Source organism: Nomia melanderi, chromosome 13 (genome assembly GCF_051020985.1).
Source record: "Nomia melanderi isolate GNS246 chromosome 13, iyNomMela1, whole genome shotgun sequence".
In the NCBI taxonomy this organism is placed as follows: Eukaryota; Metazoa; Arthropoda; class Insecta; order Hymenoptera; family Halictidae; genus Nomia; species Nomia melanderi.
Window position 1 is genome coordinate 396,754 of NC_135011.1, and position 26,506 is coordinate 423,259.

The 26,506-nt window shown below is 39.9% G+C and overlaps 4 protein-coding genes across 14 annotated transcripts; 2 read left to right on the forward strand and 2 right to left on the reverse strand.

Annotated features, from left to right (window-relative positions):
- Orc2 (origin recognition complex subunit 2) lies at nucleotides 1-3,381 on the reverse strand. 3 transcript variants are annotated; one of them, XM_076373239.1, is made up of 9 exons: nucleotides 3,237-3,381; nucleotides 2,017-2,130; nucleotides 1,752-1,940; nucleotides 1,402-1,652; nucleotides 1,104-1,318; nucleotides 903-1,032; nucleotides 586-826; nucleotides 277-510; nucleotides 1-200 (listed from the first exon to the last, which is right to left on the reverse strand). In XM_076373239.1, exons 2-9 carry the CDS (start codon nucleotides 2,060-2,062, stop codon nucleotides 1-3), a joined length of 1,506 nt encoding a protein of 501 aa, XP_076229354.1. In that variant the 5' UTR covers nucleotides 2,063-2,130; nucleotides 3,237-3,381. The 3 variants fall into 3 exon arrangements, with proteins under 3 accessions (XP_076229354.1, XP_031842814.2, XP_076229353.1); XM_031986954.2 differs by lacking the exon at nucleotides 3,237-3,381 and adding an exon at nucleotides 2,233-2,472; XM_076373238.1 differs by lacking the exon at nucleotides 3,237-3,381 and adding an exon at nucleotides 2,220-2,472.
- On the forward strand, nucleotides 2,483-4,971 carry LOC116431476 (protein FRA10AC1 homolog). Its single transcript, XM_031986988.2, has 4 exons — nucleotides 2,483-3,020; nucleotides 3,279-3,447; nucleotides 3,521-3,680; nucleotides 3,750-4,971. Exons 1-4 carry the CDS (start codon nucleotides 2,914-2,916, stop codon nucleotides 4,040-4,042), a joined length of 729 nt encoding a protein of 242 aa, XP_031842848.1. The 5' UTR covers nucleotides 2,483-2,913; the 3' UTR covers nucleotides 4,043-4,971.
- Nt5b (5' nucleotidase B) lies at nucleotides 4,478-20,766 on the reverse strand. Its single transcript, XM_031986942.2, has 11 exons — nucleotides 20,584-20,766; nucleotides 18,360-18,481; nucleotides 8,050-8,123; nucleotides 7,760-7,973; nucleotides 7,251-7,674; nucleotides 7,016-7,172; nucleotides 6,691-6,931; nucleotides 6,365-6,602; nucleotides 6,172-6,288; nucleotides 5,970-6,101; nucleotides 4,478-5,854 (listed from the first exon to the last, which is right to left on the reverse strand). Exons 1-11 carry the CDS (start codon nucleotides 20,764-20,766, stop codon nucleotides 5,816-5,818), a joined length of 1,941 nt encoding a protein of 646 aa, XP_031842802.1. The 3' UTR covers nucleotides 4,478-5,815.
- On the forward strand, nucleotides 18,475-26,496 carry SecS (Sec synthetase). Of its 9 annotated transcripts, none has more exons than XM_076373244.1 (6): nucleotides 18,475-19,935; nucleotides 21,928-22,137; nucleotides 22,222-22,495; nucleotides 22,575-22,950; nucleotides 23,032-23,528; nucleotides 23,597-26,496. In XM_076373244.1, exons 2-6 carry the CDS (start codon nucleotides 22,024-22,026, stop codon nucleotides 23,860-23,862), a joined length of 1,527 nt encoding a protein of 508 aa, XP_076229359.1. In that variant the 5' UTR covers nucleotides 18,475-19,935; nucleotides 21,928-22,023; the 3' UTR covers nucleotides 23,863-26,496. The 9 variants fall into 9 exon arrangements, with proteins under 9 accessions (XP_076229359.1, XP_076229358.1, XP_031842828.1 ...); XM_076373243.1 differs by having other exon boundaries at nucleotides 21,949-22,137; XM_031986968.2 differs by lacking the exon at nucleotides 18,475-19,935 and adding an exon at nucleotides 19,943-20,560.
- Nucleotides 26,497-26,506: the final 10 nt, after the last annotated feature.

The following is a 26,506-nucleotide window of genomic DNA, read 5'->3' on the forward strand; positions in this document are numbered from 1 at the left end:
TCACGACTCACGTTCCTCCAGGAACTGTTTAAGCAGTGTATTACTCAATGGAATTATGAGATGTTCTACGCTATCGATATTCCGCTTTATTTTTACTAATTTGTGATCTATGAACTCGGTTAACTGGGCTCTTAACGCCAAATCTGAGCTCACGAGAAAACCTTCGCGAGCAGCGCGATAAAGGTCTTTAAATGCCATTCCTAATGATAAGAATAAATATTAGTAATTTTGTACGATTTACAGCTTTAATGTAAAAGACATAAAACTAAGATGTACCTGTGAAATTCGCATTACTATTGTTACTTAGTTGATACTTGGCAAGTAGTATGTAAATTGATTTGGCATTCGACGTTAACGAAAGGAAAACATTATGAAGAGATGACAAAGCTAAAGCACCACTTTGTTGTACTAAAAGCGAACTTTCATAAGATGTTTCTTGTTTGTAAGGCAAAAATGTGGTTGTGTCCCACCAAAAGAAATTAAATTTCGAACGTTTTGTATGGTCCCATACTGCAAGTGCAAACGTGTAATAATAATTAAGAACTTAAATAAACGGATATTAACGTGAAATGTAAATAATCGTACATAACGGTGCATTGATGTGATCAACAGATGCCAAGACACCAACATTTTTTATACTTGCAAGACTAGAGAGCATATCTTGAGCTCTATCTGAGCGTAACATTATGCCATCAATATTATGTATTAACAAATAAAGCCTATCTTCTGGATTTTTCTTTAAGGCTGTTTCAATGATATCTATGCATGCAGTTGTATCAGCAGGGCAACTTAATTCCAATAAATCAACAATTATACCATCCAGTATCTGAAGAGTATCATGATACTTTAAAATGTTATATTATGAATTATTTCTATGTTTCTTTTCCATTTATATAACTTACATCTTTTACAGTCAAACTGGGAAAGAATCCATTCACTATCAATGTTGGATGATAATTTATACTTTTATGAAAATTATTAATTAAACATCTTTTTGATCCTAAACCATAAAGTAACACAGTGTAGCCTTGCCTAAAATAAAATAGACTATTAAGTAATTTATCAAGGATGAATGGTTATCATTTTGTGTTTATAATACATACTCCATTATAAAATACCACATAGAAAATAATGTGGCATAATGCTCAGTTAATGAACAAATTTTATTTTTATGTTCTGTTGACACATAACTTTGATTTGCTAATAATTCTTCCAGTTTTTCCTTAGTTAAACGAGAATTGCTTAAATGATCTAATGTTCTGTCAGATGTAATTACTTTTCCTGATTGACTTTCAAAATACTCGTCAGTTTTCATATGCTTTAAAGACATATATGGTAAGCTATTATTAAAAAATGAATTGTTTGAAACATATTTTTTGCTATCAAATGTTCTGTACTTACAAAATCTTTATGAAAAACTGCTGGTTTATTTTTGCTACCCATTCTTTTTGGTGTACTCAATAAATTTGATTGTAATACAATTTTATTCTTAAGAACTTTTGGATTACTATCATCCTCTTCCTCATTGTTAGATTCATTGTTGCTTTCACTTGATTCATCCGAGGATTCATCATCAGTAGGAACATAATCGCTAGGCTCTGATATACTTTCGCTTTCACTAGATGTTAATCCAGATTCAATCCTTTTATAAACTTGTAAAAATGATTGTTCAAAATAGAAATTAAAAATATTTTACTACGATTGTCAAAAGAAAAGATAAATTTTAATTAAATTCTTAAATGAATTATTACTTTTTCCCTTTCCAGTACTGTGCGATGATAATTCTATCCTTTCAAGAACAACTTTTGGTAGCAGTTCCTCTTTTTTCGAACTAGTAGGTGTACTAAATAAATTTGCCTTTTCTGTCATAGCATTCTTCTTAACAGGTGTTTGAAATTTATATAAAGTCTGACCACTGACATCGTCATCACAGAATAATTCTAGATACATGTTGTGCATTATTTCATTATTTAAGTCGTAAAAGAAACCTAAAATACTAAAATCCAGAACACTCACCAACTGGTTTTTGTACTGTTTCTTCAATGTCATTTAATTCCTTCATCAAAGCAACTGATGCTTCTGAAAAGGAATCTTCATCTTCATTTGAAACATACTTTGTCCTCCCTCGTGCTGTAACAAAAAAAGTTACTTTAAAGAATTACCTGGCTTTTTGTGAAATTGTAAATGTATAAATATTATTTCTTGCATTTAGATTTTACATCTTGTTAATACCTTTAACACGAGCTTGTATTCTAGTAGACCGACGTACATTCTCTGCGGCGGACATTTTGTACGTATTACGCACAATAAATAAGACAAATACAATTAAAATTTAAACTATAATAACCACTTGCAATTAAACTGTACGAATGATTTCACAAATCTAGAATAACCGCCTTATGCGTGCATTCAAAAGTGTTTCGCTTACTACTGCGCCATCACGCGGCAAAATCAACTAGATTGGACGCAGTATATATATATATAACATCATAGTTATCACTATTTTTAGATAAACAGATTTAAATACAATTTCAACGAGAATTATTGCTTTGTTTCATTTTTATTTTAAGATACGCAAGTTGTTAAAAGCATTTATAACTCTAATGATAATGCGTTACTAAAATAAGTCGTAGCATGCTACAAGACGCCATTTTTAAAAGTATCCTACAAGAGCCATTGTAAACGATGGAAATCGCAGATACAAGTGTGCGGGAAAGATCTGAAATTATTCGTAAATTCCACGTATTTTTGAAGAAATTTGTTGAAATCGATGTTGTATAAAGAATAGTAAGAAAGTGATATATACTTTAAACTATATACGTATCAGTTACGCTTCATCGAGAGATTACACGTACAACGACCGATTGGATTACATTTGTATCGTTTAATACATCAGGACTTTGGTAAAAGGAAATGTTTCCGGCTTATGCTTATTTGTCTGCTTATGACAGACACAAAAAACTCATTAACGATTACTTAACTTTATATGGAGGCTCCATATCATCTTTAAAACGAGACACGTATGTTAAATTTTCTATTTGGTTTTTGTAACATGATCTTCCGCATTTCGTATGTTTAGCACTTTAAGATTCTAGTGTACAATTTGTTTTTGCTGAGAATAATGTTCGAAACTTCATCAGAAACTAATTTCGAGTTAACCTGCAAGAAACTTATGCCGATAACCTTATTAATTATTGAACGTAAACGATAAGGGAGAATGATAACTTAATGTAAACCTTAAAACGAGCAGCTCTTGACGTTTCGGCCTGTGTTTCGAGGTCCCGAGATAAGACGGATTATGACGTTATTAAAGAAAACCATAAATTTCTTTGGGATCAGGACGATGATGTACCGGAGACATGGGGTGCACGATTGGCGAAAAAGTATTATGATAAATTATTTAAAGAATACTGCATAGCTGACTTATCGTATTACAAACAAAACAAGGTATACACTTTTATTAAATTCCATATACAATTAATTCTATTTGAATGAATCTGATAAGATTTTGATTGAACAGGTGGCCTTAAGATGGAGAACAGAAAAGGAAGTAGTAGTGGGCAAAGGACAATTTGAGTGTGGCAACAAAAAATGTAAAGAAAAAGAAGATTTGAAATCTTGGGAAGTAAATTTTGGTTACATAGAGCACGGGGAGAAAAAGAATGCTCTTGTGAAATTAAGTAAGCGATATTACTTATAATATTCGTGTATTTAATGTATGTCATTTCATTGTTAATGTTTAATTTAAGGGTTGTGTCCTGAGTGTTCGATAAAATTGAATTATCGATCACAGAAGCGCGAAGTAAAGAGGCACAAAGCTTTGAAGAGATTAGGGAGAAATCTAGAACCACAGAATAGTGTACCAAGCACATCTACCATAACTATTAAAATTGAAGAAAATGAGGCTATAAATAATGCTGAGGAATCCGTTGCACAGACAGAAAGGGATGAGTCAGCAATTTGGAAAGAAAAACCGGCGGACAACTTAGAAAAAACCAGGGAAGAGGAGTTCGAAGAATATTTAGCAGACCTACTAATGTAAGAAATATTTAAGTTAACGCGATACTATTATTAGTAATGTCAAAACATTGTTTATTAATAATGCTGTTAAAGAATATAACAATTTTTACACATAACACTAGTCACGTTTAAATAAATATAACAATTATAATCGTTGTATTTTTATTTTAATCAATACATGATTCGTGTCTTACCATCGTATCATATGGTAACAAGGCTTAATTATTCACATTTCTTAAATTTTTACATATGGAATAATTCCCATTCATTTATACTTGTGTTCTCAAGAAAAATTAAATCTTTATGGTATGAAAAAAACTAGCACCAGCCAACAAATATACGTCGATGTATATTTTACAATAAATAAATACAACTATTTACTTATTTTATTGCAGTCCAGAATCTTCACAACAACCTTCGTAATATATACACTTTTAAAAATAAAGTAACTTCTAGCTTACCTACTTGTGAGATGTGTTCAATTTAATTTTTTTTTTTTTCATTTTTGAACAGTAATTGTTCCATCATTCGTCATTTACAAATAAAATTATACAAAAATTGTATATTGTCTGATTTTTGCAAGACTCACTAATCGCTTTTTCGTGCAAAGTTTCCTTTTAATAATAACAAGACTTTATATCATTAGCTATTTGATAAGAATTAATTATATAGTTGAATAAGAGCACATGTTTTATGCATTCTTCATGCAATTTATATAACAAAGATAACAATTTGATTGGTTTGTTCTTTAATTTAATTCTACATCTTTACTCTCATCACGTCAGTAAGCTAAAATTTCATGTAAAAAGACTAGCCTAATACTCAAACTTACTCTATCCTCAATATTCGTAACACTTATTATCTTTATATAATGTGTAACAACTTCGTGTTGTATGGGACTAAATATACAAAAACGTACGTTACATAATTGCAAAAATCTAGTTCAAAGATTCCTTTTATAATGGAAAAAAATATTTCTAAGACAATCTCAATTGTGCGAGAAACATGTACATCTAAAAGTAACAGATAATTAAAGAATGCTACTTTATCATTAATGAGCAACAAAGTGATATTGCTTCTATTGTCTGTTGATCAAAAAAGTCAGCACTAATATGAAAGAATTAACAACTAATACATTCTGCATTTTATTCTGGCTTCTTCATTAATGTATACTTTGCACATGTATATTAATAATATTATAGTGTTCTATTATAATATTCTTAATATGAACATTTGCAAATAATAAAAATAATAATTTATTAACATATACAAGGATCACTAAATCTTTTCATCGAAGATCCGTTTGTAAACAACTTGTACAATTTGAATTGAATTTCAAATAAATATAGAATTAAATCAACAAGGATTGTAGATTAACATGCACGCTAATATACATTGCTGTTCGCAATAATTCATAACTTGCAACTTTACGAGTCATCTCAAATGACTATAAATTCAGTTTTAATATAGTAACACGTAATATATTGCACTCGTTTTGGAATAGTTACTTCATTGATAAAATCACGATCATGAAAATAATATCGATATTATGTGAATGCAGCAAGATAAAATGTAATATTGTAACTAAGGCAACTGTAGTCACCGAAATCAAATGTCTTTATACTTCTATAAATATCTCAAAGATTCTGATAAAGACTTCAAAATATAGGCACAGCGTAGCAAAACCGTGCCAACTATTTTTTTTTCTGTTTTTTTTTTTTTATCAAGTTATTCAATAGTTGAATGGATGCAGGAATGAAGTATAGCATATCATTCAATAAATCCGATCAAGATCTTAGAGTACTCCATTTACGTAGCAGGGTCGTATAAATTCCTTTAATAATTAATGATTGAATTATTAAAAAATGTAGGAACCAAAACACAACGTAATGAAACGATGACGAGAAAAGAATTCATTTACAATTAGCATGGGTTGAGCATGATCTTACATGATTCGCCTGCTTCTGTGAATCGCTGTCTTCATCGCTACAGTCTTCGTCGTGTGTATGTGTTACGTTCCGTGGAGTTTCAGGCCTCGCGTGCGGTATCTGACTGTTCGAACACTCCACGTACAATGTTTTCTGACAATTGAAAATATTAGTTAAGCATCGCGACTGTTCGTGACCGAGGAAAGGAACCTCCGTTACTTACAGACGGCTTGGTCGGTTCTTCTTCCTCGTCGGTGAGCTTGAAAGTTCGGGACCGACTGATCATCGGTGTTTCCATTACGAATCTCTGCTCGTGAGCTACGGTACTTTCGTGAGGCATCTCGAATGGAAGGGTACAGTGACAATCAATAAGAAAATTTCAATCGGACGTAAGGGAAATCGGATTTGCTACTTACCAACATGGCAGGTGCTCTGAACATATACGAAAACGGATAATAAATAAGGTTTAAGAAGGTCGCCGCGTACAGATCGGCATACCTAACTACTTGACTACTAAAGAAGGTCTGCCTGCTTCCACTGCGGAACAGGGAACCCATCATACCATAAGATAAATCCATTTTGTGCGTGACATCCCTTATAGACGCTCGTAACTTCGAAATGTCGGGTTTCTCTTTTGTGCTGCTATCTAAATTTCTGAATAGCAAATCGGTAGAGTGTACACGGTACCTTGCGCTGTTCTAGCCGGTAGTAATCCCGGCGATAGTTTATCGATATTACTTACTTATACATTTCTCCTAACATAACATCTAAGTTCTGTAACTCGGCAAACAATTGACATTTGGCTGTCCAGACGTGAAGCTCTTGAACTAGTTCAGGCACTATTAAAAATGTTCTCCATCCTCTGATTTTCTTACTTTTTAAAATATCACCAAAAATATGATCACCAACATACAATACATCCTTGCCCTTTGCTCCTATCAGTTCAGTGAAGACATCACACGAACCCCCCGAATAAACTTCCCCTATATTTAAATAGCACTGATAAAGGACACTGTGATACCGCTGTAACCAGCTGGAACGATAGTTCTGATATAGTATCGACTTACCTGTGTGAAGCGGCCCTTTGTGTGTTCCAAGCTTCAGAGCACCAGTTTTCGTGTCTACTTGTCGCAGAATCGTACCCTCGCCGAAAAACAATGGTTTCCTGGCGTCCACCACGATAGTATCAAAATATGTTTTCCAATTTCGATGCGGCTCGTCAGGCTGTAAATATAAATAAGCTCCTCAGTCGAACAGTATTACAATTATGTTTCTCAGAGGATAATCAAATGAAACACGTACTTTCGCTCCATGCGGAAAGTCAAACAGATAGGTCATAATCTTATCGGTGAAAACGTAATCGCTATTCGTCAAGAGGAATATCCTCGCTCCGCTCTCCCTGATCCTGTTAAGGAACATCGGTAGCCTCTCGTCCTTCTTCACGTACTCGTCCAGATTCTCTATTGTTTTCGATTTCAGATCACCGTGAAGATGTATCCAGTCAACCGCGTTCCGAACGTCCTGGAATATGCTCTTGAAGCTCATCGTGAGCTCTCCCTCTTTCACTCCCGTCTTCTCCCGCGTGTATTGCGGCGAATTGGTAAAAAAGTCGATCAGGCACGCTAGTAGATAGGTTTCGGGAAGATTGAACAACGTGTTGAGCACGTATACCCTGGACTCGTCCAATTGTAAAAATTTGTTTGGATAAAGCTCGTATACTTGAGAACTGGAACATTTGAAAGATCACGTGACAAAGTCGACAGAAATAATCTATGAATAATGAAGATAAGGAGAATGTGATTTCCACTGACTGTTTCAAAAATTCGAAACCATGAACACAAACTAAGATGTTTCCGTAAGCGTCCACTTTGAGAAGGTTCCCGTAAAGCGTGTCGAACCATAGTCCTCGCACCGGGAAGCTAGGGTCGTACTCGAACGCTTTGATCTCTTGCGGATATCCCAAGGACACCAGGCGGTCCTTCAGCAACGTGAAACCCAGTTGCTCGTACTGTGGCGACTTGTATTCTAAAATAATTCAACAAATAATTACAATCCGCCGTGCAGAATCCACGACACGCGTGAATCAGTCCCGACGGTTTACCTGCCAACGTGTAGTCCATGTCGAAGCCATAGAACTTGATGTTTTCTAAATGAAGACTACGGTTGACAAAAATTCTGCAACAAAACCGAACGATCCTGATTTAATAAACTGGGAATGTCTCGATCGATGAACAATGACATCTAGAGAATATCGGGGGACTCGTTGCGTCGGCGATCCCTTCGAACCTGTTCATGGCAATGCTTCGAGCCTTCAGAAGCATATCGGAGGTCTCCGCTTCTAAATCTCCCGACTCGAACGGAAATATACCCGGCAACCTCATAATCTCAGAGTCGCTAACTCGCCGGAACAGAGCCTCTCGCGAAGCGTTCATTCTTCTTTCGAGCACAGGGGCAAATTACCAAAATCCCTTGCAGCGAGAATATTTACAGGTTACGTTTGAATTGTTAGTATCGATTTGGCTTGGTGTCAATCTCTACGATTCCTCGTCGGTCGACAGGCTCGGATAACAGTCGCTTATCTTATCTAACATCTGCGCTTCGGGTCCTGATAAATTCAATTGATTTCGGTTGCTCGTACCTACACGGTCACCCTTGCGAAGCTGTCGCTTTTAAATTTATCTGTTGTTCCTTTTTCACTTTGCACTCGAGACACAAGTAACCAGATAAAAACCTTCCATGCATACCAATGATACGAGTAACAATTAAAGCACGAAACGAAACGACAGTGCACGCTTCGTAATGACTACAATGGAGATTTACCGTACTCAACAAGAATCGCGTTGAAAAGCGCGGCATACGTTATCTGCGGGATAATTGCGTTGATCCATATCTGACCCATAATCTCGACGGTTCGGCGTAATTGAAGTGGAAGTTAATTTATTTATGCGACGATAAAGCGTGAAAGCGATCGCATCTTAACGAATGTTTGTCTCGTTCATTTATACAGAATCATCTGTGATCGTTCGTTCGATCTGTTTATCGAACCAACGAATGCGGTGTTGGTACTCGGCTACCGACGACGTGCCACGAGGCGAGTCGGTAACTTACCGATCGACCGGGATAACGACAGAATTTCCAACGAGAGAGAATGGTACGAGGGGATAAAAAAAAGACTTACTCGTTTCGGGCGTTGCATCGCGAGTTCACGAGATTCGCAGCCGGCGCATCGTTGACCTCGTCCTTCAGCCACATTTTTCGCTATTTTCAAATAATCATCGGCACCCTGCGATCGATATTGAGCACCTGTCAGTCGGTAACAACAGTTTCGGTAGAAATCGGTTCGATGATAATGAGCGCGCGCGCGGAATCGAGTGAGAGTCACGGTGTCATAACAAATGCATTGGAATTTCCTATGGTGGGCGACACGGTTGGTGCAACCATGTGTACCAAACGCGACCGCCGTCCGGACGCGCTCGATTAACTTCAGTAACGCGATTAACGTGTCCTTCGCGATCAGTAGTTGGAAGTGCTACTATCTATCTTATTTCCCTTACGCGATTTCGCATCTCGTTCGCGGGCACGATCGTTAAGGTTAAGAATCGGTCTCGCGGAGATTAGAGAGTTGCTCAATTTAAGATCTAGACACCGTTCATGCGATCAGCACACAACACGGAATCAAAGGAATTGACGATGATTACGGTCCGTCAGAAAATGGGGGTCGTTGACTATTGGATAAAAGCTGGCAAGGTCAATGTCATTGGACGGACTAATTCACAGCGGTATCTCCAAAGAAACTGTTCCACGTGTGTAATTCCTCGACGTTATCTTGGTCAATGGGACTCTCTCGAAGGGAATCAAAGGTTCCATTCAATCGAGAATATTTCAAGCAGATTCCTCGACGCCTGTGTTCTCGGGAGGTGCTCTTTGGGTTTGCAGGTTAAGAACGTGGTTCGAGTTTTATGGTGTCACGTTCGAATCTCGCGGGATTTTTAACGGTGATACTCGAAACGCGACGTTAGTGAGATCATGGGGAAATCAGAGACGATTAATAGCAGATTTATTCCGTTCGCGATCGAAATGAAATAGCGTTACTGAAGTTTATCTCGAGCGTAGTATCGGTCAAAGAAATACACGTACTTGATGTTTATTTTGACCCCCTGTCAACAAACGATTACACAAACTTTCGTGCTGTTCGTGTTTTATCGAAATCCCGGGAGTCTCTTCTTTCGCAATAATCGAAAGATAAAGAAAAAATGAGAAAATGAAGCAGAAGAATCGAAAGGAATGTTTCCACGAAGATCCGTTGTACAGCACTGTAGACACGATACAGATGGAAAGAAATAGTCCCACGGTTGTCAGTCGACAGACGTCTGCTCGGTGGTTACACGTGAAAGTCGCGTGACAGAAAACTACGATGCGATCCGCTCGATGATCAAACGTCAACTGATCCTTGACTTGCCGAGCAGCCGGTTAAATACACACCGATACGAATTAAATCATCGTCTTCCGGGCGGATCTACTCTAATGCCGCTTAAGGCCCTTCCTGCCACGATTGCGGATCTAACAGAATCCTGAGCTGCTCGTCGAGAACGGTTACGCGAAAAGCACAATCCGAACGAACAAACAAAATTAACAACGAAACGAAAAATCTGTCTTAAAATATTTCAAGTACACTCTAGGCGACTCTCCCCTATTAACACTCGCGGTTTGGAAATAAATGGAAAATGGATAAGACATAGTTCGCGCCACCGATGAACTATGAACTGCCATCTGTCGTGATTACGCAATAATAGGTTTAGCAGCGCTAGCATTGTTTCCACGTTTCGGCATAGAGACGAAGTTGAAGGCTGTTCGAGCAGAAAAACTGACCGAGAATGGGACGCGGGAAAAGGATCGCCTGACGCTAACCGTCAGGACGATTGTTTCGTAATTACCCATTTGTTCGAGTGTCGCTGGAGGGTTAACCATTTCACGAGGAATCCTTTTGTCTCGCGAAGCCGTTGCGTGCCGAACGGATCGTGCAGCTATTGCGCCCGGTAACCTTTCGTTCGCAGGGCAACTTCGCGGACGAACTTGGACCTGAGGTGTTTCAGTCACGAAACAAGAAACAAGAAACTGATAGAACTTCTCGTGCCGGCAACGGGCTTCGTAAGTTTCGCAACGGCCACGGAGAAATTACGGTTCACGAGTGGCCGGCATAATCCGTGCACGAAATCATTATTAAAATTGCGTCAGTTTGTCCTTTCCGCTGAATGTTACCGACAGAGCCCCGACTGTTCACGGACATTCTCTCCCCGATTTTGTTCACGGAAGTTCCGACCGTAACGGCAGGAACGTCGAAATTAATGAAGTAAGTAAGCAAAACACTTCGGTGATTCTTAAACTGCGTTATCCCGTGTAGGTATCCATTCGAAACACGAGCTCGAGCGTGCAGCAATGAACTTTGTGCAACATTGGAGCACAAATCGGTCGGGCAGCAGCGGCGTGTACAGAATGAGTCACGTCAGCTTGTACTCGTGATTCGTACACATGGAAATTACCTCCTTTAACAACCTAAAATTAGAACGCCGAATTCGAGCTTTCTACACGGTCTAGATTTTCCCCCGAGCTTCGGACCTCCACCGTTACGAAACCGCAGATAACGATTTCGCTGGGAGCCTCCGAGATAAAGTACATGGTGATTTATTATCGTACATGGAAAACGTAATTCCAACGGCTTACACCGTTCCGGTAATTCGCTGCGTGAATTTTCCACGGTGAGAAGTTTCAATTGGAAATATTTGCAGGACTATTGTCGGCGACGAAGAAAAGGATGGACGGCGTTGTCCTGAGCGCGGCGAGCGAATACGTCAGGCAATTTCCGGCTGGCGTGACTCTATTAATTCAGAGTCCGCCGCTGCCGTTTTAATCGCCCTAACACGAGCTTCTTTCGCCAGCGGTTCACGATATCGACTTTCGGTTAAGTCGGTCAAGCATCGAGCGAGGATGCACGTCTACACGCGAATCTCTGGCTAAGGCATGCGTCCTCTGCACTTTCACTCTGACTATTCGCTAGCACTGTATTACGTGCCGCGGTGGGAACAGCTGAAAATCGTTCGCGTTCGAACCAGAAATTCCTCGTAGGCGCCGCGACCCATGAAATCCATCGGGCACAGCTCCACGAGGGAGGAACAATCCCGCGGACCTGCCTGTCGCGTTAATCGAGGAGGATTAACATTAATTGCAATGCATTGTCCGCGCTGGCAACGCTGCATCGTGAAAACGACTACATTGTATTTTTTTTGGCACCGCTTTGCGGTTCAATAGCTGTCGTCGAAATCTTTGAGCACTCTTATCAGCCGCAGGTGACGCAAGACACTCGTTCTGTAACTTATTGAACGAGGAATCCCCCGTCCGCGTTTTTTAAAATATACTTTTCTAAACGAACCGATTCCAGGACGAGGATTAACTGAAGGAGTTTTCTAATCTCGAATCGGAAAGTGAGAGGCTCTGGACACAAAAGAAAGCCGATAAGGAATCGCGCCGAGTGCCTCTATGCTGCATTCGACGCGACGATAAGAAACCATGAGTAATTACCGCACGACGCCCGAGGGGTAATATACCGCGTGTCTCGGCGGAATTTCGATTTCTCCAGGAGGAGGGAAAGATGGAGTAATCTGAGAGCAGGCGGCGATCCTGACGCGACCGACCAGCCTGACCCGCTAAAATTAACCGGCGATGATAACCAGGAACGCGCTTTCCGTTTGCAGATAATCGCAAACGCGTTTCGCTTTGTTCGACGCGGCGAACGGCACTGAAGGACCGACACGTGTCCGTTGTTGCGACATTCTAACCAATATCTATCGGACGTATTGCCAGGGTTTACTGCCAGTGACCAGAATAAGTCGCCGCTATTGTTCTTGCGTCGACCGTTTCTTCGACCTGGGGAAACAGGACATTGGGGCACCCTCCGGTTGACCCTCTGCGCTCGAGAGGTGAACGCCAGTCGCCATGTTCAACCCCTGACAGTCCTATGTAGTCAGACTCGACATTCTATTCTATTGCAACCTGTGCCTTTAACAATTTTTTCTATATTTATTTGTGGTACCACAGTTGCACCATTTAAGGGTAACATTCCAATGACTTCCAAATATTCTTCAATAAATACAGCGTCATTTAAGCTGTAATCGAATGAACTAACGTGGACCTCAAAGTGAGCAACCAAGAGCACTTCGGAAAGAGTTAATTAAACGATTCTAGTCTTGTACGTTCGCCCGTGTCGAGGAATGTCCACGTCTAATCGGAAACCGTTGAATATTTGTAGCAAAGGACGAATCGATGGCGATGCACTTGCTGGATCAGCAAGAACAGGACGCCCAAGGTGGAAGACAGGCACGTTGATCGAATCCGTCGACGTGCTGCAGGAAGATGGATGGTACGTCGACTGGGGACTCGAAACGCGTCACATCCACAGGGAACAATAGAGCATGACGCATCTCAGACGCTGGTACGCCTACGTCACGGTTCAGCGTGCATCTTAATCAGCCCCGCTTCTTGTGCCGCCCGCCTCTACTGTTTTTGTTTTCCTAGCGCACGATCGTTCAATGGAAACCGTATACGCCTGAACACGCGCGGACAGCGTACTGCAAGCTGCGACCTAAATGCACAGGGTGTACCGATTCGGACGGGATTCCTCGGGAAACGAACGAAGGAGCGACGACGCATCGCGTCCCATTTCTCCTGGAGTAGCTACACGCTCGCCGGCACGTACTCCTCGGGGCTCGGTCCTCTTTCTCAGGTGTCTTTATGACGGCTAGCTAGCCCGGAACTCGGAGTACGGCCCAAGTGGCACGTAGCCGGAGAACAGGGCCTCCGAAGTAAGCTTCGAATGAAATTCTTAATTGGACGCATCGCTTCGTGGAAGATGGCACGCGTGTCGCTCGTTCCAGAGGCAGCCGAGGATCCAAACTCACACGCACGTGATTCGGTTAAAAGAGAAAAGAACGGATTCCAGGGAAACGGTGGAGTCAGAGATAAGGCGCCGCTGGATAGGACACTAGTTTCCGGAAAACTAGCTGGCACAAAGTACGCGATTAATTCGTGAGCCAGCGTTCGTGGAAATCGATGCGGCCGAATTTCTTGGAACTCTTGTGTTCGCCAGGAAAGTACCCACACTCGTGATCTGGATTAGCGATCGATAGTTTCCAATCGGCCAGATAGGCACTTCAAAAATCGGATTCAACGCGTTGGGAAAAGTGTCTAATCTAAGAAGACGAACCTGTTCAGTTCTCCCGATGCCAGATCGATCGACGCGCAGAGTTCACGCAACGTCTCGCCAATTGCAAGAAACAATTTCGCCGAGTCCGCGTCAAAGATCGAGCTGCACGCTGAACGCAAAATCGTGCCGCGGGGACACGGATTGCAACATTCGCGTGTTGCAACGTGTTTAGTGTTTTCGCCCGTACTCGCGGCGATACGGTCGGATCGCGGCGTTTATTTCTGTCCTCGTTATCGGGGCTCTCCCGATGCTAACAATAAGCCAACGGGAGAGAAGGAATAAACGTTAAGTAGTAAATCCAGTGCGTGCGCTACACCTTTATCGCGCGCGATCGTTACCCGCCCGATGTACCGGTCGTTGCAAAACGGCGCTCGCGTTTCTCGGACGTTTCTCGGACGTTTCTCGGACGTTCCTCGTCTGGGACTCCGCGACGAAGAGTCTATTTAAACTTCCAGCAGCTGTGAACGCTATAAATTCATCGAAATATAGAAGCCGGCGATACGACACACGGTTAACCGACAGCGCTCGAGGAAAGTTTACTGGAAACGCGTCGACTCTCTTTTGAAGCGACCTGTACACGCCGCTCGAGAGGTGCAGACGTTGCGGCTACGCGCGCGCGCGTTATTGTCACGCCGGAGACCGGAGAGATCCGAATTCCGTGGAAGCTGTTCGAATTCTTTCGGCTACTCGAGATCAGCCTGCTTCGAAAGGTCCGCAGCTTCCGGTTGCTCGGCTGACACGCGGTTAGTCGTCCGTTCCTCGTTGTTGCGGTGGCACGGGACAGCTTGTCCACGACGATGCACTTGATTTCATTTTACAGGGCCAATTATCCCAGCGAGACCCAGCCAATTACGAGCTAACTGCCCGCAGCGACCGGTCGCCGATCACGGGCCGTCTCCGCGTGTTCGAGTCGGAAGGAAAAAGGCAAAAGAAAGTAGAGTTACCTGTGACCTAACTCGCGCTTATCGGATCGTGCACCATGACCGCTGCCCTCGTTGTAGCAATCCAGGTCCTGCTCGCTACGATCGTTCCTGGTCAACCTGATCCCGGGATTTAAATCGAAACCGAGCAGCGATGGTTGGAAGGACTCCACGGGGAAGACGCTCGACTCGTCCGGGAATCGGACTTTCCAGCCTGCCTCAGAACATTCGAACATGTTGGTTACTGGCCCGGCAACCCTCGGCCGAGCCGGAAGAACCGTTTCTTCCTATGGCACTTTCAAGGTTCCTTAAAGAACTCTCTCTTCCCGAAACCTTCGCGTTCGTACATTCGACTCTAGACACGCTAACCGACTGGAAACACGTTTCAGCGCAGCCGGGAACGGTTAACCGTTGGAAAACCGATGGCGAACCCCGCGACGGAGTAGAAGAAAAGAACATTACCGGTCCTTGTTAGCGGCGCGAGCTCGTCGACGTTGCGGAGGCTCATCGTGCGAGGACAATGGAAGAACTGGATTCGATCCCAACGACGTTTCACACGGCTGTTTCCGGGTACGGGGAGGTGACGAGCGTTCTGTGTGCGACGCGGCCGAACAACAGCGAAGCAATGGATCGGACGAAAGATTTTTCGGCCGCCTAGCGAACGGCTGACACGCAAATACTTGGCCGGAATAGCAACAAAGATAAGAAGGCTGCAGGGGTCATTTGTGCGACGATAAACAGGCAAAGAGGAAAAATACGAAGAGCGATCACGTTGATCGTGGAAGGATCCGATCGTGCGGCGCCACGGATCAATTATTCTTCTCCGAACGCCCGTCACGGCGAACGTGAACCTTGTGAACCATGTCGAACCAGATGTTCACTTTTATTTCAACATGTAAGTACTCGATCGAGCAATTTCCAGACAATTCAAGTGTTCTCGACTAAACGATGCAACTGCTGTAGACTGCAATTGGATGAAACAACGCCGATCCAAGTCTCAGAGTCGGAAACCAAAGAAGAAAAGTCTCAAACCCATCGCTCGCAACGCCTGCACGTGTTTCAGCGTGTACGGTAGGTCTTTACGGGCACCGGTACACCCCGGCGAGTGAACCGTGTCGAAATAAACACCGCGAACCGCACGCGGGGGCGTGAATGGGACGTGAACAGGGAGAAAGGCACTTGTCGATCCTCCGGCAAGTGGTTCACCGTAATTGCGGCGTTAAGGCGGACACGGAATTGAAATAGAAGCCTAGAAATTGAAATCCGAAGCTCTCCGAGTAGGTTTCTCGGCTTCGCTTCTGTCTCGTTATTAAAACGATCGCGTTTGTAAACGAACGTTTATTTATATGGAGCCATTAACGGTGGAACTACAAACCAGTCCTATTGATTTCTTCCAGTTTCTTCGCAGACGCTCCGAGAGTGCATCAATCTGCGAGTGCTTCGACTGTACGAGTCGCACTTTCGATCGGCGAATAGCAAATTAATATTGAAAACAGGACGAGGAAAGACGCGAACCAATTAAACCCGCGTTCCTCGGGATAGTCGTCAAACGGCGGAGCTATAGTTGACTTGACGCACTGCCAAATCAATCTCTCCGGAGGAGCATCCGTCGTCTTTCCAACAATCGTAAAAGGAGAAATCTGAAATGAGCGGACCTCGGTCCATCCGGCAGTTCTCGCGTTGAGCAACGCTCGAGCATCTCGAAATGGAAGGCGGCGCGTTGTTTTCAACGCGTCCGGATGAGTCGCGTTAGCGTTTATTGCGTCACGGACCTCGCCGTTTCTGCGTTCCGCGGGGAAACAGAAATTTCGAACGCGATCCCCGCAGTGGATCGATAAGGGCGCTATCATTGCGGAGGAACGAGGCTGGAGGCGAATTTCGAGATACGCGTCCGCGGCGACGACTAATAATACTTGCGAAGGCTTTGCCCACCCACGGCTGTTTGCTCTTTCGGTTCTTCGATTTTCACTTGGCCGAAACTTCATCAACGGACGGAGGTAACATTGTCCAATACTGGAATTACCGGATGACCATAGTGACTCATTCTAGATGTTATTTCTTGGAATGATTACAATGTACATTTGTAACAGGTATCCTAATCTATATTCTACTTTCAACCCTTAGTCCTATGTCAACCTCTACCTGTTTTAACAATTTTTTCTATATTTGTAGCGTCACAATTGTACCATTTAAAGGTAACATTTCAAGGACTCCCAAATATTCTTGAATAAATAAATAGACCTCAAACTGAAAAACCAAGAGTTCAGACCGCAAAGGGTTAAGCCCTTAATTTCAAACAATTAAACGAATCATGAACGATCGCTGGTGCCGATAGAACGGACGTCCGCAGGCCTAGTGCGAAACAGGTTGATTCAGTCGGAGGGAAAATTGAAATTGAAGTGAAACGAGATACCCCGGCGAGCTGGTAATTCCAGCGTTAATTGATAAGAGGCCTGAATTGGAGGTTTCGGGCGGTCCGGTGTTTCTAAGTTAAGTTGAACGAGTTATTTTTGCGCGTGTGATCGAGCCGCCTCTGACACTGCGTAGGATGTTTCGACTGGCCTTGGCGATCTTATGAATATCATAAAATCTGCTTGCGCCGGGCGCGCGCGCGCGCGGGCTCCACGGTTTTATCAATGAGCGCGTTCGCTCGCGATTTTCGTACCGGCCGACCATAAATTATTACCGCGGTGCACCGCTCCGAGCAATTAGGGGATCGTTCTCCCGGCCATCGAAACCGTTCGATAGGCCGAGAAGGTGGCAATAATGGTAATTGCAACGATAACGCCGGTATTAACGGCGAGAACAGTGGCAACGACAGGGATAATAGGCAGCGGACGCCAGAGCCAATAAAAATAGGGAAATCAACAGTAATCAGGGAACAGCAACAATGGAACTACTATTGTTATCTTCAAACGCTTCGAACGGTAATGGTTAACGTCGTCACTTTCGATGGTAACGACCGTGTATCTTTCAGTTGGTAGGTTTGGTAATGAAAATGGCAGCTTGTTTGCGGAATGTCACGCTTCCATTCCACGCGTTTTATTATGGTTATTGTTATTGACGAGAGTCGACTCGTCATTGCGTTTGACTTTTAATTACGCGTGGACAGTCATTAACGGGTGAAACACGAGATACATAAACATATGTGTATCAGATATACAGATTATAGCATAGCTTGTGTGGTATTTGTTTACAGATATTAATTATAAAAACAAAAGAATGATTACTCACCTTTGAGTGGCCTGTCGGTAGTATTTTTTTGTCCCACTAGGGTCATTTTCCTGTTGAGGCGTGTTGGGCCTGGTGTTCTCCTGGTCGCCGTGCGAGTTACAGGTTTCCAATTCCATGGTTGTCTGTAAAGACGAGGGAATAAAATCATCAACTTGTCGACTAATTCCGTGACAATTAGAAAAGAACGATCGTAGTAGGCGTCGCTACTATGGGAAACGGTAACCTCGATTTTATAGGATTCCTCGAACTGATGCGTGACAACGCGAGGTTTTATAAACTGCAATCTAATTGACGTTTACTGATTAATTCGTCGTCAGAGTAGGAATGTAACGCGACGAACGTGCCACAGCGTTATCGTCGAAAGTTGCGTGGCCAATAAATCAATCGTTCTTCAAACAGTGGAACGTCTCCGCGGCATAACATCGAATGACGTTTATCAATGACGTTTATCAATGATCAAATCTCACGCGAATCGGCGAACGTGGAAAATTTTTATCTCGCCGCGGTTTAATCGGATTCGCGGTCGAAACAACGCTACGTCATAAGCTTGTATTATTGTTGGAAGCCTGAAGGAATGCACAACGGAAGAAAAAAATGTTTATACCGCATTGTCTCTTTTTTTTCTCAGGCCACCGTATAATTTCTGGCGTGTCAATTGAATTAAGAGTCAGCTTAGACGGGCTCGTGACTCGATAGAAATGTCAATGTCCAGTGAAATCATTTCGGAAGAACGATGTTTGATTAACTGTTATACTGGAAACAATATTGGCAGGTGAAAATGTGTACAGATGTGTGAAAACTAACGTGTACGAATATTTGTCTCCCTCAGCGTGTATATACTTACGTCTCTGGAGCTTGTTAAGAAAATAAAGTTGCAACGCTACACAAAAGTATGAACACAACTAAGGCTAATTTTTCTCGTATAGGTTAAACACGGACACACAGCACGACGACCTATCATTTGAGCACTAATTCGACACTGCCTCGCAATGCGAACCGCACCGCGCACTGTGAGGTCAGTCCACTGAATCGCGTTGACCTCCGTGCAAGTATACCAATATGGAAAATCGAAGTGTTCCTATGTGGTTCGAAACCGTCGAAACTGTCGAAACTTCCGTGGCGCGAAAAATTACGATCATTCGAACAACGTGTTCCGCCAATCTGTTTTTTCCTCGAGGAAGATGCGTTACAAATTAATATTAATAATTGGTGTGATATTATCCTGTAATAATTGTGCCCATAATATACGTGTGATTAAATGTAACATTGATTAATCAAATAATACGATCTTATGCTAATAACACCGAACATGTCTTATAATAATTAATATCATAGAATGGAACGAACGAATTTACTTTTGTCTATACTCTATTAGAAGTAACAAAGGTTTTTGTAAGCATAAATCGAGGGAAACAATTACGTAACATTTTTGCGGTAGACTGTACGTCACGACTGGCAAACAGCAAGAAATTAAAAACTTCAAATATCTAAACGTCAAGTCGACGTGTCCTGTCCAGCTTCGATGGAAGAGATCTCGATTAATGACAGAACAATTAGGGGACAGCCAAAATGAAAGGTACGCTTCAGAACGAGAAACGAACAAATGTGGAAGTCAAATGAAAATAATTAATACAATCGTACGAGGGAATCGTCACGAGGGAATAAATAAATACTATCTATATGTATGCACGTGTCTGCGACTATATCGCGCCATTGTGACTGTTTAAAATAACTGCGCTTCAAAGTATCCAATTTTCTATACATATAGAAACGGCAAACAAACGTTGACAAGAGAGTGCATGAGACAGACAATGACAGACGTCGAACACTATGACCTAAATCTTAACCCATTAACGTCCAAATATTCGTCGCATATTTTATTTCGGAAAATTCATTCGCGTGATGTAAGATGCTACTGCTACTGCCGAAGGCATCACGCGCTCGCATAATCATTTTTTCAAAGAGACAAATAAAATGACCTGCCAGCGGAACACTGAACACCAAAATTAAGAGTGAATGAATAGCAAACGAATTGGGAATCGTGCAACCAGAGTGTCGGTCGTTAATAAATTAATAGGTGTAAAAGTTGAGAGAACACACATATGACATACTTAATAATCGGTGACTCGGCATTACGGACACATCCATTATTCGTATCAGCGTGTGGATGATCGGTGATTTCAATGCAAGGAAGGAAGAGGGTAATTATCAGTAAATGATGCACCTGCCGGACAGTTGAGTTGCCAATCGTACGCGTGTTGTCACTTGGACCTGTAAAGGCGGCGGACGAATTCGTTCGTAGCGCCGTGCTTAACACGTCCGTCCGCTGTCGTCTGAACGCCATAATTCGAGGTAAAATCCCGTGCCGGACGAATTTCGCGATTTTCCACGCGTCCGCGGTGCACATCGTGTGACCGACGACACTCCGAGACGCAGTCCCCAGGCCCCCGTGGTCAAACAATTACGTTGCATCCTCTGTATTGCGTAAAATTAATCCGATTTAGGTGACCTCGACGCGACATAACCTAACAAGCCTGGGTCCGCCGACAATTACCCGGATGACCACGCAGCGAGCCGTCTACGCGCTCGCTTGGTTCCGTTGAACGTGAACGCATGAAATCACGACTAGGAGTACTATTTGGGAATGTGTCAGGTAGTGCATGATCATCGATGCACCGCTCGCTACTCCGGAACCTCATCATAGCCCAACCCACTTTTCACGTTCCCAACACTTTGGACCGCCCCGTGTGACATTTATCATCGTTCGAAAGTGAACAGGCTTCCTTTATTTATTTCACGATTCGCGCGAAACGATCTTCGGCGCGATAGATGTTCGTTCTTCGTTCAGTTTTCCATTCTTCTGCCGATATTTCAGTAATACAAACACACATAACCTTCACGACCGTTCAACGTTGCGTTCGGACAATTTTATGGAACACTTTTTCATTGTTAAACAAACATTTGTTTCGTTTGTTCGTGACACACTGTTCTTTATAATTTGACTGCGGATCGTTCGACGAACTTGAATTTTGCCATCGGTTCTTGGGAGATGTGTGAACTTGAAACTTGTATTTTCTATTTTCGACTTGATCTGGCTACGAATAGTATGAAAAAAATTAATTGAGTCATTGTTTAATGTGTAAAGTCCGCAGTCTACTTATAGTTTCATCGCTGCTTTAGCATTGTTTCATTCAAGTTTGTGTTATTTTAAATTTTTGTAATATTACATTTGTTCGCAGTATTTTTTGTAAACTGTTAAAATGATGTATAAATCTTTTGAACTGCACAGAATTCGTGTTTTTATTTTTTAACATAGATTTTATATTTTTTCCTATACCGACAATACTTAAGAGTTGATATATATATATTACATGTTCAGTTTAATTGTTATTTAAGTTTCATTATCAGTTTGAATAAATAATATTTTGTTAGTAAAAGAATTTTTTATATATTTTGTGATATTGTTTGACACCATCTAATGTTATTCTACATGTGTATATCATCTCTTTTGTGTTATATAATATACATTTAATATTAGGTAACTGTTATTTAAAAATTGTTCTAATAGTTGCACATGAATTATTAAAAGCAATCGTGTGCTAAAGCATCAAGCTTCCTAAGATTTGTGGCCTAAGTGTTCAGAAGAATTGGGTAACTCAAGAAGATGAATAATCAGGCGTTCAGTCTAGCAGAGAAGCTTATCCCCTCGCTTTATGTACAACAAGGTTTGAATGCAAAAAAAGCACGTGAAAACCTTATCAGACAATTCATTGAACACGTAAGGTCTTATACAAATTTTATTAAAACACTGATAGAACATGTCGATGATCAATGTTAATAATCGTATACCTTTTAACACTAGCAAAAATGGCCAGAAGAGGGTTGGGACGATACAACGATAGAAGCATTTCTCTCAGATTTATCCCAAATGGATAGTAACAATTTCCCTTCGAACTGTAGTGTTGGAGAACGCGAGGCAAGAATTATATCAAACATTGTTGCAAAACGACATTATCGAATGGGACATGGTATAGGTAGATCAAGTGATTTAGAAGAAGTACAACCAAAAGCTGCTGGAAGTAGTTTAATGTATAAATTAACAAATGCTTTGGTACTTGAAGTTATTCGATATATGGGTGAGATTGTTGATTCTAAATTCCTTAACTTTAATTGTGCCTGGCATTTACACTGTATTGAAAATAGCTTTCATTCTAGGTGTAAAAAGTATAGCAGGCTGTTTTTTATCACCAATGGCTACAGGTATGAGCTTGGTGTTATGTATGCTAACATTTAAACAAGATAGGCCAAGAGCAAAGTATGTCCTGTGGTCTAGAATTGATCAAAAATCAAGTTTTAAGTCAATATATACAGCTGGATTAGAGCCAATTGTTATCGAAACAAAAATAATTGGGGATGAGGTAAAGACAGATATGCAAAGACTCGAGTCTCAAATGGCAGCTTTAGGTGAAAGCATTGCTTGCGTCCTTACAACGACTAGTTGCTTCGCACCTAGATCATGCGATTCTATCGATGCTATTGCCGCGCTTTGTACTCAATACAACATCCCCCACTTAGTGAACAATGCATATGGGTAAATATTGTACTGCAATTATATATATTTTCAATTTGAATGTACCTTACATAGTCGTTTATTGTATCTTATTATTTAAAGATTACAAAGTACAAGGTGTATGCATCTTATACAAGAAGCATCGCGCAAAGGACGTGTCGACGCTTTCGTTCAAAGCACAGATAAGAATTTCTTGGTACCAGTTGGTGGTGCAATCATTGGTTCTTTCGACAAGAAATTGTTAGATCGCATATCAAAAATGTATCCTGGTCGTGCGAGTGCTAGTTCAATCATGGACGTAATGATAACATTATTAAGCTTAGGAATGGCTGGTTACAAACAATTAATTACACAACGCAAAGAAATGTATTCGTATTTGAAAGATGAACTTGGAAAATTGGCGGCCAGGTATGACGAGAGATTGCTGGATACTAAAGGAAATCCAATATCAATGGGAATGACCCTACAATTCTTAAATCAACATAATGGTTTCCAACAAATTCATATGTTACGTTCAATATTATTCCTTCGAAATGTTAGTGGCACAAGAGTAATAACGGGTGCAGAATGTAGACACGTTGCTTCACATAAGTTTGAAGGTTTGTATTGTCTCTAAATATAGACTGCGTGCAGAACTTAAAAATCTATTATATAAAATTGTATTTAGGTTGGGGAGCTCATAATAGTAATTACCCAGTACCGTATTTGACTGCTGCAGCTGCTTTGGGAATGAAGAGATCGGACGTAGATATGTTTATACAACGATTAGATAAAGCTTTAACTAAAGTAACGAGACGTTCAGCTCCGGTTACGCCAACAGCATCTCTTGCTGGATCCAGTATTAATGGTGACGCAGGAGGTGCTGGTGGTCCTGGAGAATCTAGTACAGCTTCAACTAGCCGAGCAAGCAGTAAGGATAGTTTGCGGAAATGAATCGTGGTCAACGCAAGTGGTCAGTCGATCGAATACATCAATTTGTAAGCGCAATATTAATTTCTAATCAGTTATATGTTGGATACATCTAAAGATTATTTTATTTATTTATTTATTCATTCATTTATTTATTTGTTACTTGACACTTTTATTGAACTCGTAGGAATGAAAAATTAAAGTATTTTTTCATTGATATAACTTGATTTCGAATCTCTTAATGATGATCTTTTAAATTAGTAAATTATTACAAAGATAGCGAAAGATGTATTCCATAGATGTATGTAGTGAAAAAAATGCGCTCATTCATCTGACCACTTGCGTTGCGATATCGTCAATGCCCAAAAACCAAAGAGAGGGATTTCCATTTCTATGGAAATGATATTAATACCTGAACATCAAACATAATTTGGAAAAGGAAAAAGAATGTTATGATGTTCTATAGATCCATTTGACCATTTTAATTTATACGCGCTGGCCGCAGAAATATTTAATATTTATTCTGTGTTTGGAGTATACGCAGTTGCGTTTAAAGCAGTGTACCACTCAATCTTTATCCTTTTACGTTAATTTCATAATTTTATTTCACAAAGAATTTTATATTTTTATTACACCAAGACGAAACAGTATTATTAACATGCATTTTTTATAATCAACATTTTTGAATCTTCTATTTAATAAATTAGCATTTATTTTGCATCGTTTATTTACGCTGTGAATTTAAGAAGATAAAATCGAAAAATATTTGCTTTCACTTAGGAATAATACAATTGTATCAATGGTCATAGTGAAAAGATATGTTATCACTTGTAAAGAGAGATTTATAGTAGATACAGTTGCATATTTGCTTAATCACATTGTTATAGAAAGTATTTACGAGTATTAGAGGCACTATACATAACAATCAATATTTTTCAGGCCTGAAAAATAATAAATTAAGTATTTCTGCAAACAGATATTAGTTTATTTTGAGTAATTCGATATTACTCTATGTATATTCTGTCTACTAATGATGCGTAAATTCCGTTTGTTACAAACAATCAACAAGATAGTCTGTTCAATATTTATTAAAAAAAAAGAACAGAAAAATGAAATTCACAGAAATGATACCACACATTGTATAGAATTTATATTGCTGAATACAATCATTTTTCGGTGTGTGTACGAACTTTTGTCTATACATAATGTACACGCAATTTACGTAGAATTATTTCAATTTTCGTAAAACCGTCTACTTATGTTCCTTTCTTTATATGTGTGCATATTTTGATGTTTAGTTATATTGTTGTCATACAAATTTTATTGATTCAATGTGATGTTCGTTGACATATATTTATATTAGCTCACACAAAAGCAATATGAAGCATTGAAATTATAAATAAATTATGCACGTTGTTATTTTCAATAGAGAAAATCAAAAAAAGAGAAGTTTCATAATTAATAAGAGAGAAATTTATGTTGTATACTTAGTTTAAAGAAATAAATAATATTTGTTGATTTGTAACATGTTTCGTGTAATTGAAGAGGAGGTGTTATGTTAACACTAATTCCTAAAGTAGTGAAACACTACAGACTTATCATTCTGAGTGAATCACGTATGCTATTGTAGAACATATTATAGCGTTATTTATGGATGAAGGTAACATATAGTAAATATAAAAAAGAATATTGTAGACTAGCGAAAGATAATGTACCTCATGCCAATGACATTCCTATGCATGTATATATATATTTTATTTTTCTCATATTAATATTTATTTTATATACTGGTGTTACATTAATTTTCTGTTAATTGTTTTATAGGTTCACTGAGCCTTATATGAAAGAATAAAGAAACCATACACAATTATATGACATATAATTTTTACATGACACAACAATACTTATGACCCTATTATGTTCTTCTAAGTAAACAATAAATACATTATTTCAAAAATATCTTATATCATCGGAAGAAGATACTCTAAACAATATAATGCAAGATATAAAAAAGTTTATTTCTTATATTCTTAATTTTATTGTAATTAATGTATACTGCTGGCTGTGAACATGTTTTACTATTATATGTTGTAAACTAAGAAATAGTTATTCACAGTCTTACACTGAGTTATATTTTTAAGGTGAATATTCTGTTGTTTAGTCTTAATATTCACAAAAATCTACATATTATCAACATTGTATATACACAGTTGTTTTAACAAAATTTTTAAAAACATATGTATAAGGTATTTAAGATACTAGACATAAACGAAATAAATTACACACATACACAACACTCGCTGATATTAGCATATTCTCTCAATCATAATACATTGTAATACCTAAGTGACCATTTTACACGTGATGTACTTGCTTAAAATTCGAATGGAAATTATTATATTAAAGGAAAATTTAATTAGCGAAAGGTATACATGTACAAAACATTCAATCATGACAAAGTTTTGTCAAACAATACTGACATTCAAACATTTCCATTTGAAAATTTAAACAATGTGCTCACATGGTAGAATTATAATTACTAATCAAAGATTTACATACATAAATATATAAACAATATAATTATAAGCTCTTCCCAATTATGATTACTGTGTGATAGTAAATGCTTTATTTGTAATATATGCAACTAATTGGATAAATAAAAATTTAA